This window comes from Octopus sinensis, linkage group LG12 (genome assembly GCF_006345805.1).
Source record: "Octopus sinensis linkage group LG12, ASM634580v1, whole genome shotgun sequence".
Lineage (NCBI taxonomy): Eukaryota > Metazoa > Mollusca > Cephalopoda > Octopoda > Octopodidae > Octopus > Octopus sinensis.
Genome location: NC_043008.1, coordinates 46596898 through 46620780, shown reverse-complemented (window position 1 = coordinate 46620780; position 23883 = coordinate 46596898). Strand labels below are relative to the sequence as shown.

Genomic DNA, 23883 nt, shown 5'->3' with positions numbered 1-23883 from the left:
AAGTACCATATTCATATGAATGTAAATTTTTGCTGGACTTGTATATATATATGATTATTTATATATATATATATATATATATATATATGAAATTTCGAATTGAAAGATGATGCTCTTTAAAAATGGAGTCATTTCACACTGGCGTACACCGGCTTAGCTCCATATCGATTAATGTTTGGGGAATTTGTTAATTGGTGCTTATTGATGGTTGAAATTGACTACTATTATGTAAATAAATTGATTTTCTGTGTTCGCACTCTCCATTTTATTTGTATTGTATGTGTTCGTGTGTGTGTGTATATACATATATACGTACACATACATACATACATACATATATATATATATATATATATATATATATTATATATATATATATATATATATATATATATATATATATACATATATATATAATATTTCTATGTTTATTCATAAGAAATAAATTATGTTATACTGAGAATGTCATCTGTGTATGAATTCTTTGTTGTCGAAATATACATATCAATAATTAAGGACGCCATGTTTTGAGGCTTTCTGAAAGATAAAAGCAAAATATATATTTTGAGATTCATTTACAAAGCTGTCACTTTAGGAAGAAGGCAAGCTGCTAACGTTTGGCCTGTGTTTATATTAGAGACATGGCTATAAACCACCCTATAATTGATTATATTTTACGAGTAAATATACACACCTGTTCGCGAGTCGTTTGAATGTAAGGACATGCTTACGTATAAATACATGTGTACATACATGAGACATACGTCTAGTAGGTCGTATAGAAACAGACGATCAACAACGTGCGAGTCTATATATATATATATACACAAGAAAAAAGCAACAAGAATGGATTAGTTGTTCAGTACAATTGTTTCATACGAAGAACAGATTTATTAAAAGCTGCAAATATTGCAGCAAACATCCTAGTGGGTGAGTCTACACTCATGAAGCATCGAAGAGAGTTCTATGAAAAGCAAAGTTAGATTGTAAGCAGACTTAAATGTTCTCTAATGATGCACAGTTTTATTAAAGGTTTTTAAAAAAGTTTGTTAGCTTCACAGAAAAGGTAAATCCATCCATAATAATGCAGGTGTAATTCCCGGAGATATGAGGAGAGATTTTATTCTCAGAGAAAATGAATGTATCCATAATAATGTAGATGTGATTTCCTGATATATGAGGAGAAGATGTTGATCATACTTCTATTCGTTTCACAAAACTACTATGTTGGAAGAAGGGATTGGCTATATTGGCTAAAAGAAGTCGCAAAAGACGTCTGTGAAGCAGAAACCGCCCAAATAAGTACACGAAAAAAGTACACAACCTACAGTTTTGTTTATTTCGGTGGTGACAGAAAATCTAGGTCAGTGTTGCAGGAATCTAAGATTTCTAATTTATAAGAGAACATTATTTTTGACCATCATACAGCTATTAACTGCCACTCCTATAGAGTTAATGGCGAGTTAAAGAATATAAAGAGAACAAAAGAAAGTATCAAAGGGGTCAAAGGCTATCAGTAGAGGAAAATACATTCAGAAATTTAAGTGCAAAACTAGAACAGGAGGTTATTTAGTTATTCATTTATTATTGTTTCTATTTATACTAATGTTTATACATTGTAAGACAGACTTTAGGTCTATACCTAGAGGTCAATTAATCTCTATAGTAAAAGGTGTGAGAGTATTGCTTATTCAAAATATAGTGAAAATTATAGTGAAAATTCTTTATATTATTATTAAGAGAGTAGCATTACTTATTAAACTTAGAATAGAATTAGGAAGTATTAGCAATTTATTTGATTTAAGTTGGGTTAATTAAATTAGATTAAATTAAATTAATTATATAGTCAATTAAAATTTTGGCAACGTACAAATACTATTTGTTTCTTTGTGTTCTAAAACAGGTACAGTTAGAAAGAAGGAACACCAGTGGAAGAGTTCGCAGATATCTATTTAAAATATATATTAGAGTTTTGCTTTTTTAGTAAAAACAAGATAGACCTACCTCTATACGATTATTGTATACGATTTTTATTTAAAATATTTAAGAGTCTTGATTTTTGAGTGAATACGAGATACGAGACAGTTACAAATATATACATATATGTATATATATACACATTCATATATATATGTATATGTATATATATATAAATTGATAGAAATGCCAAGATAACAGGGGATGAACCGGGAGGTGTGAACCAGATAGTTTTCCTTATCCTCTGTAGCCTCTTCTTTATTATTGGACTAGAGTCAAGTGAATAGGTTATTTCTAAATCCACTATCGTTTTCTGCCTTATTCTATACTGGTGCAAGGCTATTAAGAATGTCTCTATCGGAGGTGAGTCTAGACGTTCGTGTGCAGTATGGTGAGATGGCAGGAAACTACATTAATATAATTAAGTTGTTGTTTAGAAGTCGTGAATGTGTGCTGTTTTTTTTACTAGGTATAAGTTCTTGCTTTTATCGGAAAAAAAAGTGCCTTGTTTTTGGAACTCTTTATGTAATTGATATCCTTTTTCAGTTTTCAGTGTTAAAAGGCTTACGAAGTTTTATTTTGGTCATGAGTTTCAGTAGGTCCACTTCGAAGTCTTTCAAGCCTTTGATTTATGGAGCGAATTTTTTAGATTTAATACCATATAATATATTCTCTGTAGTGTCCTTTTCCATGTTATAAAAGAAAGCTTTCCCTCTCATGCGCTTAATAAGGTCTGTAATTTTCTTTAAAAATTTCTTAGAGTATAGTTCCTTTGATGGTATAGGTATGTTTTCATAGAATAATCGATGTAGTAGTCGTTCATATTGAACTCTTCTGCGGGGCAGAATCCCCAACCGATTCCTGGCGATTTTCCAAAATAATCTGTATTAGCTCTTACGGAAAAATAGCGGTGTACGGGAGGTAACTTATTGATATAAATGGCAAGACAACAAAAGACTGAAAGAGACCTCAATATTATGTAAATAGAGGAATTTATTTGTAAATATATGTGACAATTATTAGGTAACCATGATAAAACTCCGCTTTTCGGATGTCGGGCAATAACCCACGCCGGTATCTCTTCAGTTATCGGGCCTTATCCTGTGTACTGATTTCCATGACTTCGTTTGCCTGTTTTTTTACACCTTTTTAAGATAAATTTTTCTGTATTTTGCATTTAGCCCTGATGTTTCTTGTTCTTGTGCGTATATTGACGTGTTTATGATTTTTTGTGCGCGTGTGTGCGCGTATATAGACGTGTGCGGGTATGTGCGTATATAGACGTGTTTTACTCTTATTGCTTATGTTTTACAGTTTTTTTACACATTTTTCTGTATTTTGTCTTTAGCCCTGTTTTTTTCTTGTGCATGTGCGTATATAGACGTGTGTATGAACCTTTTTTTGTGCGCGCGGGTATGTATATACTTTTTGGTGAATGTGTGGGAGAGCATGTGAGGGTGGATGAGTATATACTTATAGGCGCATATAGATGAGTGTGTGTGCGCGCAAGTGTATGTATGGACACGCGCGCTTACGCGATTACTATGACCAATTTTACTCCCTACTTTTACTCCCTCTCCTTACTTAGCGATCATTCTAATTGCTCTTTTGACTTAATAACGGTCAATCACACATTAATCCCTTTGTTTTAACGGTCATTTTCATAGCATTTTTTTGTATGGTCCGATAACTGAAGAGATGCCGGCGTAGGTTTCCACCCCGACATCCGAAACTCTGAGTCTTATCATGGCAACCGAATAATTGTCACATAGTAAATTTACAGGTATATATATACATACATATATACATATATGTGTGTGCGTGTGTTAATATATGTATGCACGTATATATATGTGTGTATGTCTGTGTGTATTTTTATATATGTGTATATATGTGTGTTTTTATATATATATATATATATATATATATATATATATATATATATATATATATTATATATATATGTGTGTGTGTGTGTGTGTGTGTGGTGTGTGTGTGTGTTGTGTGTGTGTGTGGTGTGTGTGTGTGTGTGTGTGTGGTGTGTGTGTGTGTGTGTGTACAGCACAGTGTAACCGAACCTAATGTTTTTGCTATTACATTTCACATTATTGTCATTTTTCTTTTCTCTTTGCAGTTTTTCCACCCTATTCACAGCATGGCGGACACGATGAATAATACAGCTGTACCCGAAAAAGAAGCAGAGTACAGTGTGGAATATATGCTTGGATTTTTTGTTATTGTTGGTGTGTTGGGTAATGGTCTCGCAATTTGTGTATTTGCCAGAAAAAAAGAGAAATTGCCACACACCATATTCATTATTACATTAGCATTCACGGATTTTCTTACATGCTCCATAGTGGTTCCCCTGGCGATATACATGATCCATATGCGTTTTGAAACAAACTCTGAAGTGTTGTGCAAAGTGTACTTTTTCCTCATTACATCTAATGTACCTTTCTCTGCATTTATCATGGTTGCTATTGCGGTCGAGCGCTATTTGTCAGTATGCCATCCTTTTTTGCATTTAATGAAACCTAAAAGCACAATATTCACTATATTAACAATGTTGTTATTTGCATCTTCCCTGGGTGTAATGACCTCTTTGATGCATAGACCAAGGCCTGTTTCATGTTCAAATTCATCGGAAATGGAAGTACTTCAGAGTTTTAATATTTCCAAAGACAGTGCATTGAATATAACTGACTTTATGAGATTCGACGAACAGGTATTTAACGATAATTTCACCAATATTTATTTGAACGCATTAGACAATGAAGAACATTCAGAACAGTCTTGTACGAGATATGTCTGCAAAATCACCTTCCACCTTTTCTCTAAAGACTTTGTAAATATATATCAGAAAGTATATGCGTCCCTTTTTTTGTTGTCTTTTCTCAGTACTTTGGTACTCTATGGCTTGATATATCGTTGTGTGTTTTGGCGCAGAGCAAAACGTTGGAAATCTCATCTGAAACAACAGCAGATCCTCAGCAGCAACGGCGGCATGTCCCAAACTGTGAACACCGTGGTGGACAATGAAGTCACTGAATTAACCGTCTTCAAAAACTCGCCTACGAACGCTGCAGCCGATGCAGATACAACAGTCGCAGGAAAGTCTGCTGCCAACGCTTCCAACCATGAAACAGAAATTATTTTGAAGAAAGGTGCCAAAGCAAACACTTTAAAGCGGCAAATTACAATGAAAGACAAGAATCGTTTCGCTAATTTTAAACTTGCTGTTATGCTGTTTGTGGTGAACTTAGTTTTCATTTGTGCTTTCTTGCCATCCTGGTTAATGGCAATCCATATAATCAAATTTACACCAATTATCTTCTACGCATATTTTTGTTATAATGTAGCTAACCCTGTAATATATGCATTCTTAAACCCCTCCTTCAGGAAAGATCTTTATGCATTGATGTGTTTAGTAGTAAAGAAACGCTCCGCCAGGCAATATATATGACACAAAACCGAAATGATGTCCGCTACTACAACAATTTATTAGCTACAGACTGCATGCTCTCAACAAATAAACATACACATCACCAAAAATAAAATTCTGATGCTTGTGAACGTCAATTTATGTATGCATATGTGTGACAATGAGTATGTGTATGTCTGGTGTATATAGAATTATTAAGAACAATATGGGTTTATCCCGATCTGAACTGGAATCTTGAACGACGTCATATATAAACGAGAGAAGATATTTATTATTCATTGCGTCATTGGTATAATTGATTTCACATGGCACAGTTCTTCGCAATTCCCCAGGTTAAGAATATAACAAACTGAAATATCTGTATATTGTTGACGCCACTGGAATTTGCAGCAATAAACTCTTACACAGCTGTGAATAAATAATGAGGACAGGAAAACCATCAAAATTGTTTATTTCCTGTTCATATTAACACAAGCAAACACACACACACACAAACATGCACACAAAAGCACACACACATGACAAACACGCACACACGCAAACAAACACGCACACACAAACACACGCACACACAGAAACACATGCACACGCATTCAAACACACACGCACACACAAACGCACACATGCGCAAACACACGCACATAAACAAACACACACACACGCACACAAACACACATACACAAATACAAACACATGCACACACAAGCGAACATACTAACACAAACACACACTTAAATTCATAAGTTTAAGGGAAACAGCAACAGTATTTTCTTTTAGAAGCAATAAAAATGCACAGGTTATTTACGATTGAAAAATGCGGATGATATTCGTACACACACAAACATGTAAACGGAAGAAATGATACTCGTTATCGTAATCAAAGAGATCATTAATTTCCAGTAGTGTATTACAGTAGACGAACACACACACAAACGTACTACTCATCATACTTGTACGCAGAGACGTGTGTGTAAGAAAGAGCAACGGGTTAACTAATTATATTTAGGAATACAATTTAAAGTTGAGTATATTCTTAATAAGATAATACATCTTAAATTTGTTACGAAAATGTGTGTCATTAGTTCATATAACAGCATTAAAATTAAGTACGATGTGTTCTTCAATTTATCAAAATTCTATAACATCTGCAGGCGTGCATAATTCCTGTTTCTTAGTTTCGTATGTAGAGGTCTGTTCTGCCAACGACAGTTCACCATTTCTTTCACGTTCTGCTCTTTTAACTGTTCTCCTTAACAATGACTTACAGATACGAAATAAGGTTGGTGGAAGGTATCCTGTACACCTTCATTTACTCGTTTTATACTCGTACATCATCGAGGTGTGTTGTTCTGTTTCAGTGAAAGTCCTATCATTCAGAACATTGAACCGCTCGTAACATTCAATTTCCGAGTTCATTTCATTTCCAGCAATACCCATGATATTTCTTGTCCAACAATAATGAAATTTACTATTAATTAGGTGGCAGCGTTAAGGAATTGAAAGCAACATATGATATTGCATTTAATATTAGACTGAATGACTATTAAAATATTATTTACAGGATGTTGAAACTGTATTTTCTTTTTACGGGAGGAAAGATAATAATTTCATGAATCAACTAATTTCTCGTGTGTCTGATACTGTAGGAAATTGGTAAGTAATTGATACATTACCAGTTTGATATATGACAATGTATAAGCTTCCATTTATGTATTTATGATTTGTTGCAGCTTACGGCCCTTGGGGCCTGATATTCGCACGCTCACACACACACACATATATATATATAAGAGTATAATTGTAGGTATACCGGTACAAGCATATTTATCTATCAATCTATCTGTCAGTCAGTCAATCTATTTATCCCTCTATCTTCTATCTATCTATCTATCTATATATATATATATATATATATATATATATATATATATATATATATCTAAGCCCACAGATATACTTGTATGCTTCCATATACATACATACATATATACATGTATATATATATATATACTAATATATATATATATATATATATATATATATATATAAAATATTATTCGAGACAAAACCACTATTTTGCAAAACAAACAAGGAAAGACTTAATCAATACATAAAATTTTAATAAATAGTCAAAAAAACCGCCACTACAATCGTTTCTTGTCTTGATCGACAATCTTCAGGTGGACTTCCAATAATTCAGTGTCAAATTTGACACTGAATTATTGGAAGTCCACCTGAAGATTGTCGATCAAGACAAGAAACGATTGTAGTGGCGGTTTTTTTTGACTATTTATTAAAATTTTATGTATTGATTAAGTCTTTCCTTGTTTGTTTTGCAAAATAGTGGTTTTGTCTCGAATAATATTTTATAATATTTTACTATAAAATCGATTTAATCATAAATCTGATTTTTTCCCTGTAAATTTGGATTTATTCCCTAATATTTATTATTTATATATATATATATATTATATATATATATATATATATATATACATGTGTATATATATATATATATGTATGTGTGTATATATATATATATATATATAAAATATTATTCGAGACAAAACCACTATTTTGCAAAACAAACAAGGAAAGACTTAATCAATACATAAAATTTTAATAAATAGTCAAAAAAACCGCCACTACAATCGTTTCTTGTCTTGATCGACAATCTTCAGGTGGACTTCCAATAATTCAGTGTCAAATTTGACACTGAATTATTGGAAGTCCACCTGAAGATTGTCGATCAAGACAAGAAACGATTGTAGTGGCGGTTTTTTTTGACTATTTATTAAAATTTTATGTATTGATTAAGTCTTTCCTTGTTTGTTTTGCAAAGTAGTGGTTTTGTCTCGAATAATATTTTATAATATTTTACTATAAAATCGATTTAATCATAAATCTGATTTTTTCCCTGTAAATTTGGATTTATTCCCTAATATTTATTATTTATATATATATATATATATATATAATATATATATATATACATGTGTATATATATATATATATATGTATGTGTGTATATATATAATATATATATATGTATATATCCGTGTTTGTATGGTTGTGTGTATATACATACATACATAAACAAGTGTGTAAGTAGGTGTGTTTGTTTCCATGATCAGACCTATATCTATACGCAGATATCTTTTCGAGATGGTGAGTGACTCAAATACTCTCGGAATCTATAGAAATCTGACAATGAGGTAAAACGACTGTGAAAACAATAAGCCCGATAACGTTAAAGATATCAATTTTTGATTGGTCAAGGTATGACGTTTGGAACCTATATTTGCAAAATCATGTGCATATGTCACTGAAATAATGAATATCCTTACATAATACTCAAATATAATAGAATCCTTTCATATCTACATTTACTGACAGCCACTCACATACACACACGCAGTGGGCTTTTTCTTGGTGGGGTGCAAGAGAGAGAGAGAGAGTAGCTTTGAGCGAATGTAGATACGCATGGATTCCATTATATTTGATTTTTATGCAATGATATTCATAGTTTCAGTGAAATAAACCAATGATTTTGCAAACATGCCTTCTTAAATCATACCACAACCAATCGAAAATTGATATCTTTAATGGTATTGCACTTATTGATTTGACAATCGTTTCGGAAAAAATGACCTGGAAGAAAGTTATCCGACGCTGATCACCATTGAAGTGATTTTTGTCTATGCTCTGGCTGCATTTTGCCATCATTTCAGGGAATGCGGTCCTCGTGGTATCTGATCTCGCAGATATACATTTAAATAACCCGAAAGTAATTACTGCTAAGAATACCACAGATGAGGTGATCCCCCTCAACAAGGTTAAAAAACAATGTATAAAGCTCGGAAATACCAAGAGCAGCTGCAGTGACAGAGAGCAGCAAGTTTCTTGCTTTATGTTCTGATACCTCTTGAATAATCAACTATTTCAGGTGTATTAGCACACATATATATGTACATACACGATCAGAAGTCTCTTACACATGACACACACATACATACACACACAATCGCAAACGCACATATGTATAGTCATAATGAGGATATTTAAGCCTCTTATAGAAATATTTATCCAAGATAAACTTGTTTAATATATGAGATAATTCTTCAATGAATGTATTCTATAGAATACCCTAAAAATCAAACATTTTTCATCAAGTTTGAAAACAAAAAGACTTAATGGATACAGATTAATTTATTATTTAATCAACATATTCACCAATAATTGTTTCGCTTCACAAACAAAATTAGAATCCCCAAACATATAAATATTAAATTTTGCATTTTAAATACCTTCTATGGAAAATCGCCAGGGTGGGCATGGAACAAAACAGATTACATTAGGATACACAGAATATACAGACATCTTCATAATGAGTGCATGTATACGTATATATCAGTATGTATGCCTCCAGTAAGAGTTTACAAGTTCACGCGTTTCTCATTGGAAATAAATATATTGGGAGATACGATTTTTAGTAGTAAACAGCCTACGTCATCAACTAATGACTTTCATCGGCGTATGAATATATTTATTTGCACATTGACCATTCCAAGCTTAAAAACTGGACTTGAAATATATTCTTTATTCAAGTGGGCTAAATACTTCCACAAAGCTTAATTAACGAATACCTTCACGTTCATGGAAACTCTCACAGGGCATTTGATTAAAAGCAAACACGCACCCCACTCCATACACACGCACTCGGTCTATAGCACACAGCGGTACTTTCCTGTTTTAATTTGAGCTTCACACAGCACAATATATTTGTAATTGAACAAGAATATTTTAAGAACAGTCGCTGGAGAATATATTATCCGCCAAGACAGAGTCTTCAGGCAGTTTAAGTGATCTAAACGCTATCGGCAGAAATGATTAACTGTTATGATGTGTTGAAGAGTGAGGTGGACGAGTCTATGGACGAGTCGACAACAGCTTTCCTACGCGGCTCATCTTATTTCATGACTATAGTGTTGTGCAGATCAGCCTATGCGACAGAGGCAATTGGAAAGCATTCAAAAGTTAAGTTTTCATAGGCAAAATTATAAATGCTACAATTTTCGATTCCAGCGTTAAATATTTCGAACAGAATTTGCCATTTCCTGTAGATGCGATATCTCCACAATTATCTAGACAGTTATCTGTGGGGATACCTGCCGTCACAATTGCGTCACGGATCACAATTGCTATGGCAGTCTCTAAATCCCCTTTGCAAAAAATGCTATACATATAGGCGCAGATACACACACACACACACGTGTGTGATTATATATGTATATATATATATATATATATATATATGTGTGTGTGTGTATCATTATATGTATGTGTATATATGTATGCATGCATATATGTGTGTGTATATATGTATGTATGTATGTATGTATGTATGTATGAAACCATTCAGTGTGTTTTGCCTCGGGGAATATTTTTTTCCCTGTAAACAAATAAAGTACTTACACCTTATATGCGCAAACACGTACACATACATATACTTACTTATATACATATATATAGTGGCTGATTCCTCGCATCCGGGCAAAGCCTTTGCTGGAAAGAATCATTGAAATGAGTGATTGATCATGAAATGTGAGGCCCTTCTATGACACTTGAGCCTTGCCAAAGATTTGCAGAGTCGTGAGCAGTAGTCGTATCAGAATATGCAAGAATCTGATTCCTCTGTCTTCTCCGATGGCTGAGACGGTCTGCTCGACTCAAGAATTTCCTCCTACAAATCACACACGTAAAAAACAACACTCCTTCATTTTCTATTCGTTTATTCCTTCTAAGATTTCTCTTGATCTTCTCCTGTTTCATTCTCGCTTTGAAACTTCGAACAACCAAAGTGCACCGTTTTCCTCCATCCATTTCGCTTCTCTCCCACACAGTTAACTTCTGGAATCCCTGTCTCTGGCAAAGCAGTTTTAAGAACCGCACTTTGGATTTATATGGTGGCCTTTTACAATCTTCCAGCTCACCATACAAAAGTTGTTTTGGGAGTATTCAATCATTCATTCTCACCAGATCTCCGCCTCGCCTCAAACTACTGTGCAGAATAACCGATTCCACACTCCCATTACAACTCCTTTCAAGTACATATACGTCACTGATCGCCATTCTCTAATTTATCCCAAGAATATTCCTCAGACAATATTGATGTAATAGTTCCAATTGCCTCAAATGCTTACGATAAACAACCCATGGCTCATATCCATAGGGCAATAATGGCTGAACACATGTGCTCTAAGCTCTAACTTTAGTTGGCATAGATACACAATATATATACACACTCGCATACATGTATATACAACTATATAGACTTATGTATATTTGTGAGCATTCTTACATAAGCCCACCCAGAGACACACATACACGCACACGCATTCACACATGCAATATTGTATATGTGATGAGGAAATCGATTTCACAACGTAGTGACCCCTCCAACGGTACGTTTCTATTGACATTGGCAATGCTTTGTTCCCGATGACAGTGCACCACCAGTGGTGACCCCTGCCCACGTGGGCACAGGAATTCCCCATTACCTATAAGTAATCACGAATCGGTGTTTTTTCGTTAATCGTGCACGGTGACTCGAATAGAAGCTATTCTTTGCCGACTAACATGTTTACACGTTTATGTATGCACGCCTGCCTCTCTCTCTCTCTCTCTCTCTCTCTATCTCTATCTCTCTCTCTCTCTCTCTCTCTCCCTCTTTGCCTGTCTGTCTGTATGTATGGTCTGTGTGTGTGTAAATACTGTGTATTCATCGTTAAATAACGCAAGAGGGTTCCGCAATTTGTTGCTGAACAACCAAACAGATGATTTGCTTATGGTGATCAAATGTCTGTGATTGCAGAAGCTCCCCCCTCCCTCCATCAAATCGACATTCATTGTACAAGCCACACGATGTGCCACATCTCAGGTGATGAAATGATCGCCGAGTAACGTGAAATCAAGTACTTTGCTCAAGAGCAAAACACATGGTCCGAGCGTTTGTGTAGATGTATGTGCGTTTGTGTGTGTATATGTGCGCGTTGTGTCTATATGGGTGTGTTTGTGTCTATGGCTGTGCGTTTGTGTCTACATATGCGTCTATATTTACATATATGTGCTTGCGTTTTTTGTACATTTAGATGAGTACAACGTCTTTAAGTTACAACATATCTAGAACTACTTCTTTATTTAAATCACGCATCCATTCCTAAAATATCCAACAAATATATCCAGAAGTAATGGGACTGATTTGCGCCCTTCTTGCCCATATTATATTTCCTCCTTCTCTCCCACTCACCCGTGCCGTTCATGCTTTTCTGTCACTTACACAATATGCTTAAGATCTGTTGCTCGCTTTCCTCTGATCGTCTGAATAAATGTCTGGACGAGAAACTGCCAAGTCATGTTCAATAGAATGACAATTAGTATTAAAAACTAAGCATTTATTTGGTTCTTTACTCAGTGAATATTAGTTTTATGCTTTTAATAGTGAAGATTGTTAAGCTACAATTCGTTTTATGGTTAGATTAATAGCACAATATATATATATATATTATTTAAAGGCAGCAGAAATTCATCAAAACCTGTTACTCTGTTTTGTTGAATTCTGCTGCTTTTAAATAAAGCATATTACTCTATCCCTGGTATTTGAGTACTCTTCTTACCACCTTGTTTCACATTTATGTGTTTACTCCGGTATATATATATATATATATATATATATATATATATTATATATATATATATATATTATATATATATATATATATATAGCTGTAATCCGTTAAGATGTAAGTATGCAAAAGGACAACAATGAAACAGGTGACAATGATGGATTGAATAGATAAATCTTGTTCCACATGAACATAGGACAGGTACAAATGTGTTTTTAATATTCATCAATTTTTCAGTCGTTGTACCGCTAGGAACAGACATTTCCCTCATTTCGCTAATCAATCGACAACATTAATGGTTTTTAAGCCATCTCTCAAATCATTCCACGTGCAATTATTTTTGGGGGGCGGATACATGTCTATGTGTGGTTTCCTTCATTGCTAATCCAATCCTATCACAAAAAACACCACATTTCATTTTTGATTTCACAACACATTAAAGAAAATACGAAAAATTATTGTTTCAAAATTAACATCGATTTTGCGGTACGTTTGCTCCACCAGCCGACAAAACGGTGCCTCACAGCATTTATGACGATGGTAGAGCAAACAGACGCTGTGTGTTCCTGAGGAGAACAAATGCTAAAGAGTATTTGTGCACCAAAGCACCGCAGCTTTATCTTGTGTGTGTGTTTTGTATGTATGTTTCACTTATGTATTTCAATGAACGATATCAACACCCATACACACACACATCTACAAACAGTTTTCATACGTTGTGCATTGTAACAATATTTATTTTATATTTTTTTTATTTACATATATCTATCTTCTTAATTAACTATGCTAAGCATAGTTTCCTGAAACAAAGATTATTGGTAAAGAATTTTCTCTACAAGCCGCAAACTTACATTGACCTACATGTTTCCACCTACACACGCCTTCGCATGCGTTCATAGACAGACTGAATTAAAATACAATAAGAATTCTTCATACTTTTTTGGTTGCAATGCATCCAAAATGCTGCTGAATACCCGTAGTTCTGTTAATGGTAAGGCGCATCCATGCCACACAAACGTGCCATTCAACGGGTCTTAGAATAATTAATTATAATAACCTTATTACTCTGCTATAATGAACCAAATTTAAGCTGATAGCATCTATTTTCTATCTTAATCTGATATGATTTATCGCACAGAATGTTTCGATACACAAAAGACTTACAAGCAATAAAATATGTCCGTACGCAACTATCTACTTATACATACATACATACACATTGAAACAGATAGACAGACACACACACAGCCACACACACACATATATGTATGTATTTGACTTATAATTTTCATGAGAAAATTGTCATTATCAAAACCACATTTATTTGGCCAAACCTAAACGTTTCATTTTCCTGGTTTTAATCTTTTTTTTCTCTGAATCAGTTTTGTATATTTTCAACAAAAAAAAAAAAAAATACACAAGTAATTTTCTTTGAAAAACTATTTTCTGTGTTTATTAAATTTGTAATCATATTTAAATAATTGAAGCTTTTTTCATGACCTGTGGGTACAAGCATTAATTGTTCAAGTGATAATAATGATAATATTCAACCTTGCCTGGTGATTGTAAAATACCATTGTGACGGTAATATTATAATGATGATGATTACGCTGATGATGATATTAACGAGCATTAATACTAATTATAATTGTGAACATGGCAATGATTTTGATGAGGCTGCAGTTGATCAGAATTAGGGCGAAGAATTAAATGGCCATAGTTACAATGAAAAAGACTTTTGAATTTCAAAATAATGTTATTGGTAATAACACTCTTCACACTCGCCCAGTATTTAATATTCGATATTTAACAATGTAGCATGAATGTTTTAATTTATGCTCCTCATTCCCTGATAAATTCAGTTCCCTCCATATTTTTGTGAATAATTACTAATATTGTTCTCGAATTTTCTCCATTTCAAGTTGTTATTCAATGATCTTTTTCTGTGTGTCATTTCAATATATGATGTAGAGGTCATGTGTATATATAATGGATTTTATTGTGACTTTAACTTTTAATTTTCAATAACTTTTCTATGTGTTGTTTATTATCTGAGACAATCTGATACACAGAACATTTTTTCTTACTCATGTCATAATGCGTTAATGTAATAATTGAGATTTTAAAATTATGTATATCTGAAGACGTACATACACGCACACACACACACACATATATATATATATATATATATATATATGTGTGTGTATATATATGTGTGTGTGTGTGCGTGTTTGTACGTGTGTGTGTTTGTATATATATATATATATATATATATATATATATATATATATATATATATATCCAGAGGGCTAGGGTTGAGAAATTCATGAGGACTGATCTGTAATTGTATGTATCTAGAATTTCTATAAAGTAATCCATTGACCTGCCCCAGCCGGCGGAACTCATTATTCCTTACCCTGTGATTTCCTACGGATCATTTCTCTCCTTCTGTCTTTCAATGACCTGCTTGCCCTCACACCTAACAACACCAACGCATATGTAGATGCTGCAAACCTTTGTTGCTCTCTAACGATCCCGAGCTAGGCATCACCCACACGCTGTCTTTACACCTCAAGCCAATCCTGTACTTATTCCATAAACAGAGATATTAAGAGCATCCTGCAGTGGGGTCTTAAAAGAATTGCCTCATTTAATAGCGTAAACAGTTAAGCCTTGCTCATATACGAAAAACATTACTGCGATATAGGAGTTTTAACAGTTGCTCAGAAATACTATACACCAATATCATCGAGAATCTCTTTTAGCGAAAGCGAATCCGTGGTTTAGGACCGAATCACACAGACGAGTAATTGTCTTTGGGTCCAGTAGATATTTCGTCTCCAGCGGTTGCTGCCGCTCATCAAAACTGAAATAAAGAACACATTCAAAAACTGAGTTCATATCTACTTTACCGATCTCCCGGATCGCATCCAGAGAAAGGCCAAGCCATTACTTACCCCTCCGTCACTAATGGATACATACTTCTCGCTTATAGACTTGCTATCGCCTCTCTTTCGCCACCATTGTAGCCACTGAAGCTACACACTGGCTCATCTTGTCCGTCAATTACTCAGCCCTCCACTCTGTCCCACTCTTCTCTCCAGATATAGCCACCTCAGTAAAGTTCAACCCAGAATATTGTCTATCTGGTGTCCATTCCTAGTTAATATCTTTCCAGCAGGATATATATATATATATATATATATATATATATATATATATATAAATCTTGTATGTATGTGTGTGTGTGTTTTTGTGGATGAATGCTTACTGAAGTATTACATTTACGTTATCATTGAACACTGTCACTTAATTTCATTGCAGTTTGGTGTTTCTTGGGAAACGACACATGAAAAAATGAATTAAATAAATAAATAAATAAATATAAAAAAATAACTACTACATTCGTGAGTATAGATGTTTTACAAAAGAAAACTTTCCTCAAACTGGATGATGTGCTGATGTGTCATCTTTGGAAATTCAATCTGCATGTTCGTTCAATGGACACGCGCGTGCAAACACACATTATTTAAAATAATTTCAACAGACAAAACATCCAATACAAAATGGTTATAAGAGTTGTATGATTGTTTTTCCTTATATTTAGAATATTCCTTGAAATAGGGCAACATTGAACTCTCATCAATGATAATAATCGATATCGTTTTTCTTCATTGCTCTCAAAAGTGACATCGTTTCTTTATATTAATCCAAATTAAAATTATCATTCAAGTCCTTAAACATAAAATACCCCATTTCTCTCTCACGCTCTCTCCCTCTCTCTCTCTCTCACTTACACATACACACGCAACATGCATATGCCTGTGTGTATGTGTGAGCCTGTGTGTTTCTGTCTCTGTGCATATTTGAAACGTACATGGAGGACGTAATACATATTGCGTATTTGTCCGTGGAAACATATTTTCACAATCCATCGCAATCGACACAGGCGTAGCTCTGTGGTAAGACGTTCGCTTCGAAACCACATGGATCTGAGTTCAGTCCCACTGCGTGTCTCATAAGATAAATATATACTACTATAGCGTCGCACCGACGAAAGCCTGCTGAGCGGATGTGGTTCAAGGAAACTGAAAGGAGACTATCATATGTGTGTGTGTGTGTGTTGTGTGTGTGTGTGTGTGTGTGTGTGTGTGTGTGTGGTGTGTGTGTGTGTCTGCCTGTTTGTCTTTTTGTGCGTTTATCCGGCACCAACACTTTACAACCGCTATCGGTGTGTTTAGGAGCTTGGAACTTAGCAGTTTGGAAAAGAAGAACTACTAGAATTTGTATTGGAACACATTCATTCGACTGAAAATCTGAAAGGTGCTGCCCCAGCATGGCCGCTAGTGGTCCAGCATGGCCGACGGAAACAAGTTATAGAGATAAGACATTGATTCAAAATGCATTGCTTTGTGGAATGGTATTTATATAGGGACACACAGACATGTATACTCATAGGCACCATCACATACAGGGAGATGACCATTTGTACAGCGGTGCATAGAGAACTAATATATATGCATCTATACAGAACGATGGAGACAGAGAGGAGGAGAGGGCAGGATGGAGAGTAAGATTAATTATGAGAATATATACTTGCCAATTATGAAATATTTATATGAACAGATCGATTAGCCTGGGGCTCAGAATATAACAGGCTTGCAGCTACACTTTAAAGTAAAGTCCGTACGTGTTTATGCGTGCATGTATATACATATATATGCATACATGCATGCATACATACATACATACGTACATATATATATATATATATATATATATATATATCTATATATATATATATATAGATGTGTGTGTGTGTATGTATATACTTACGTACATACACTAACACTAACACATGCACACATACATAAATGAAATTTAATTTCAATTTTAATTATATTTTACAATATTTGTCACTAAAAATGATCGACATTCTATTAACATATTACAGCTATTTCATTGACGCATAAATCAATTTTCGATGACGACTCCTGATATGATCGATATTGTATCAACTAGTCATGCATGTTGTTACATTCATTTTTTTCTCTTTTATATTTATAATACTTGTGTTTTTATCCTGAAAAAATAAAGGTGCCCCTATGTACACGATGGATTTTTGCTTCATTTATAATTATTAAAACTGATCTATAAATCAAATGTGTTTCGATTTTTCATCTAATCATTTTCTTCCTGATAAATATATATTTCGATCATGGTTTTGAATTTCGGTTACAAATATCTGTTTCCATGGCTTTGACTGCTAGGATCACTACAATCAACGTAAGTATCTTAAGTCTGTCTAGGTAAATCTGTGAATAATATTAATAATGTTACATAATGTTAAATAGCGGGAATATAATATAATTGCATTCCATTCTGATATAAGTATGTGTAGGCATAGACACGCAGCTTGCATCTAAATACATATGGTTATTATATAAACATGCATACATACATGCATATTTACACAGTTACCAAATTCTTCCATCCCTATGATCTATCTAAAATAGTCTTCTCCGCAAAAGTTTAGTAAGAAAGATGCAAATGTAGAGTTGATTTATAAATTCATAAAATTTCATTTATAGCAGCAGAAATGTATCTGTTTGCAATATATTTCCAACCCCTAATCCCACGTTTAAGTGTTTCTTGTTCGAGCGTTACTTTACCTCAAATATTCGGAACTTACACATTTTTCCTCTGAACATTTACTAATTTTCTGATGTTAGCCATGCTCCGACATTAATACCTTTTGTTTCTGCGCCAAAGTTCTTATAAATCAGGCTCGTTTTCATATCGCGCAATACTTCAGTCTAAATATAATTAACACACACACACACACACACACACACATATATATTCATACAAATATAAATATATATATAAAATATATATATTATATATATATATATATATATATATACAAACACACGCACACACACACATATATATATACATACATCTATAAATATACATATACACATATATAAATGTGTGTGTGTATACACGCACACTCTCTCTCTCTCTCTCACACACACACATATATGAAATGTATAGCTGAAAGCTCGATTTTCTGCTGCATGTTTAGTAAAGACCGTATTTAAATTAAGGAGCTTGATTACACAAAACCTTAATTGCACATTGAGCGTTAAATACAACTTAATATCAGTAAGTAACATTCAAAAATGATTTAATAATTAGTGATATAAATCTGAATCTATCAATAATGGTAAATACGCTCGGTTCAAAGAGCAATTTTGAGTATGAAATAGAATTTGTAAATACAATTTCGAAAGTAAATATCATCTTATAAGTTTAGAAGATATATATGTTTTTCAAAGAAGAATCGGATAACATTTTTTAAATATGTAGAAGCTCCCCTAAGGAAAGAAGCATAAAGATGACTGCGCTAATTCAAAGAAACAAATGTTAATTACAGGAGGTTCACGGTGGATTCAGCATAAATTAACATTTACAAGTTTACTCAAATTATTCTGAAGTACACTATTTACATTCTTGTTTGTTACTTTAAAAAAAAACACTCTTCTGATAAACGATGTGGCGCATAACTTTTACTAGAATGAAAATATGTCTGAATAATTTATTACGTGGATGCATACGATATTATGGTACCTCATCTTTTATGTATTGTGCAGTGGAATTTAATCGCTGCTGTTATGGTTATGTTTCTTCGGCTGGCTTTATTGTCAGTTACCATAGTTACGAAATAAGAAAGGCTTAATTGAATAATACACCAAGTTATGGACATTGAAGGCATTTGATAAATACGCATGCAATCTTAATAGGGAACACTAATCACAAATGCCGAAAATAATTGCTCTTTTGCTGCATAACAGAGTTCCTAAATACAAAGAATCTTTGAAGAATGTAACAGTATTGTTCCAGTAGAATTTATGTAGATTGTGGAGGACAAAATCTAAGATTCACCTAAGACTTACAATTTGAAGAATCAGATTTAGGTGATGCAAATTTATCTGCTAAACAAAACATGCTCCAAATGTTCTGCAATAATCATTCTACCACTGTTTGAATCAAAATGTCGTGACCACACGGTATTAAAGTATAAATTTATACTTTTATTTTCTAATATGTAAAACACATTATAACAATATATATTATATATAACCATCCATAGGACAATAATCACAATATCCACTTATATATATATTGACCTTCACCAATAGCGTATTACATTAAGGTCAAGGTCATATAGCAGGCGAAGGTCATAAACATCAAAGCAATTCCGTGGAAGAAAGCACCACTGGACAATACATATCAGCAGGATGGAGGGTCATCGACGTCCTAAGATCACGTGGTATGTTGACAATGATCTGGAGACTGAAGAGCATTATAGAAGAGATACAACAACTCCCTAAAGAAATACCTCGATACCTGACACATTAATCTCTCCGGTGGTCTGTCTGTGCCACTGACTATGAAGTCTGGCGCCTCACTGTCCTCCAGATAAAAGCCGCCTTTCTAGACATGCGCAGAAAAGAGAATAAGGCAGGAAAAACCATTCATAATCTTGCCGCTAGAGTGGAGCCACTATGGCCGTAGTTGTTTGTCCCGAATAGGACGCGTTGGACATCAACAGCCCTGCAACAGACGTGGTCATACCTCTTTGTAAATCTTTGCTTGTCAAGCCAGACCAAGAGAAAGGAGGTAGTTGTTAAATCATTAAGTAATTCTCAGTCATAAATAATCTAGGATTCCGAATTAGCTTAAATTATTTACAAGTCATACGATATTCTTTCTCGTCGTTCTGCTCCCACATTCTGCGTTAAAATACAGGTGAGTTGAACTTTGGTTTCAAACCTTTAGTGCTCATAAAGGACAGCAGGTACGTACTGGAATACTTTTAAATCGCTAAGCAATCCACCCAAAATTACTAATACTCAACCCAAGATTAGAGGCATTAAATTTTTAGAATTGAAATTTTGTGATATGTTCCTGCAACCAATGTATAAAGTGTTAATTACAAATCTGTGTCCTAGAAACATAATGAAACAATTTTAATTAAAACGGATAATTAAGAAATTGTCTAAATCATACAATTCCTGTGAGTTCAGTAAGATAAGAAAATAAATTATTTTAAAAACGTTATTGTTTTTTCGTCGCGACTTATCCCACTGAATGCATTTTGCTTGAAACGAAACGTGATTAAGTTGAATAATTATATTCAGCTACGTGTGAAATATGTAGGATCTCTTTCTAGTATTATATATATATATATATATATAACACTTGACAGAGGTTACGTATGTATTAAAAAGAGGATTTCGTTACATGTTATCATAAATCTCGTAGGCTCATAGAACGAACATCTCATTAGATGTCTAGTGAGGAGAAACATATAAAACAAATTTAAGATGGCTGCTAGGTGTTAGGCGTCTATTAATCTTCACAGATCATATGGCTTTACTGGTGTGAAGGTGAAATCATGTCTTTCATGATTCTTAGGCCCACTGGAAGAGGATGCCCGTAGGTAGCTGTCGCCGCTATATCTGCAAGCTGCGGTATGGTTTGTATAGCTACATCATTTCATTGAGGCTATTAAATACAGGTTGGAGTATGGTCGCCTGTTAGTAGCTCGGTATGAAATCCGTAGAGATCTAACACATAGGTGGCAATAGCTATCCCGTGGTAATAATCATATATGGTTGCCCTGAATTAAAATCAGGTGGTTAAAAGTTAAAATAATTAAGTCTGGATGATCAGTAGCATTGGTGGGGTTGTAGTCTTTGCGGACCAAGACGATTAAATATTGTGCCCTCTCGTTTAGAAGTGCAAGGCCTAAATTGTTTTATTTGGATTGGCGTCTGCCAGTGGCTTAATTTCATTACCAAAGTGTACTTCTGGGGGTAAGATAATATCATTCAGTTTTCTTGTCGATGGAAACTGCACGCTAGCATAGTGTCTCGGTGTGGCAGAGTTGGCAACTGCGAGATGCAGACGAGAAAGTCGAAAAGGACAATTAAATATAAACCATTTGATGTTGGAGAAGTCAATCTAATGATCGGGGAGCCTCTAGATGAAACAGAAAAGGATGGAGGAGGAGTTGCCATTATCTGAAGGAGTGTGGATGATGTATATAACTTTTCCTGAAGTCGTTCCCTCTCATGCTTGTGTAGTGTCGGGTAATGCCATCAGATGTTTTCCGGATGCCTGTTTAGCCACATCACTTAAGAGGCACCTGGTAGTATTACGAAAGTTACAATGTGGATTGGATGAGTGGTGTGTTTGCGTCTAGTATGGCGAGCAATGCCATAATTACGGTTTCTAAGGAAACATTTTTAATAAGTGTCAGAAATTTTCTAGCTATGTTTGTGGAAGTGAAATGGAAGATTGCTGCAACAATCTTAATTCTCTGTTGATTTCGCTCCGACAACAACACAACGACCGACCATGAGTAGCATCAAATGCAATGGAACTGAGTCGCTAAATATTCCATACCGCCACTGCCAGATAGAGCTCTGACGCCGACAGCTGTAGACCCGCATCTTGTCCAAGCTGTTTAAATTAAAAATAAAGAATTGATATCAGGTTCACACTGATAACAGCGCGTAGGATAAGTTGGCCAACGGAGGCCTAATAGCTCGCAGCCATCTTGAAATTGTCTCCTATCTATTTCCTGCTTGTTTGATGCCTGACTAGATAAGTTCGTTCGAAGAGCGTACGAAAGTTTAAGCTTCATGGAGTCAACCTTTCCCACCGTTTGACAGGTGGTGTTGCCCGGTTTACTTTGCTGTAACTATCAACAAAAACGATCAACAGATTAAGTGTCAGGCTTAAAATATATATCTATTTTACTGGGGTCGACTAAAAGGCTTCAAGGCGGTGCCCCAATGCAGCCGAAGTCTATTGACAAGCAAATAAAAGATTTTTTTAAATTGGGACTTATTCAAAAATCTATATAATTTCAGATAGACACACACGCACATACATACATACATACACACACATACACAGACATTTTTCATGCTTACTGAAGGAACAAAGTACAACATGGAGTGGTTTGTGTAATTGAGTTTGAAGATTCACACTACACACATGTACCTCTGTGTCACTCTCGAGGGTGTTTTTGCTGTTGCCCATGCTTCAAACATCCTTACGAAATACGAACGATCATATGCGTAGTAATGGAACCGTATATCTAATAACAATAATTTTACATATGCACATATAGTTATTTGAATAATGTCGGTAAAAGTTAATCAAGCAAATGATGCTAATTATATTGTACATTTCTAATTTTAATAGCAACAATTACTGCATACATTTATACAAAATCATTTCCAGGACAACTCTTTTTACTTATGGAAAAGGCAGATATGACGACCAGGCAACAAATAGTGCGTAAAATAGCAAGTAATGGTTTTGCTGTGGTAGGTAACATATATAACGATTATTACAAAAAACAAGCACAAATTAAAAGTTGAGCGTTTACTTGAATAGTAAAACAAAATGCAAAATCAATGCACCAGAACAGTTCATATCTCATCGCATATAGATATTGGTAAGTGGAAGCCAAATGATTATTTGAAGCAAAGATTATATTTAACCAACACAAGTTTACGCTTCTAGCATTCATAAATTATGATAAGTGTTACTCCTAAATCATTGATTTATTTGTGAATGCGCCATTTTCTTCCAATCTTGCAGCCATTCTGAGTACTTGCATCTTTTTAAATACCAAACATATATACATAAATAACTAACATAAACTTAATTAAACCATAGAATGGCTCC

The 23883-nt window shown here is 34.2% G+C and overlaps 1 protein-coding gene and 2 long non-coding RNA genes across 7 annotated transcripts in view; all 3 read left to right on the top strand.

Moving 5' to 3' along the window:
- The window catches only part of LOC115218067 (protein trapped in endoderm-1-like), a 415031-nt gene extending 409013 nt beyond the window's left edge, over window positions 1-6018 (top strand). For all 5 annotated transcript variants that reach the window (XM_036507893.1, XM_036507894.1, XM_036507895.1 and 2 more), the window contains one exon: window positions 4112-6018. In XM_036507893.1, coding sequence (XP_036363786.1) covers window positions 4133-5440 — 1308 coding nt within the window. In that variant the 5' untranslated portion in view covers window positions 4112-4132 and the 3' untranslated portion in view covers window positions 5441-6018. The remainder of the gene's footprint in view (window positions 1-4111) is intronic.
- Window positions 992-23849, top strand: LOC118765621. The gene is made up of 3 exons (XR_005001483.1): window positions 992-1002; window positions 1806-1809; window positions 20031-23849. It is a non-coding gene; the product is annotated as an uncharacterized LOC118765621 (long non-coding RNA).
- LOC118765620 lies at window positions 8470-14675 on the top strand. The gene is made up of 2 exons (XR_005001482.1): window positions 8470-10691; window positions 14341-14675. It is a non-coding gene; the product is annotated as an uncharacterized LOC118765620 (long non-coding RNA).
- Window positions 23850-23883: the final 34 nt, after the last annotated feature.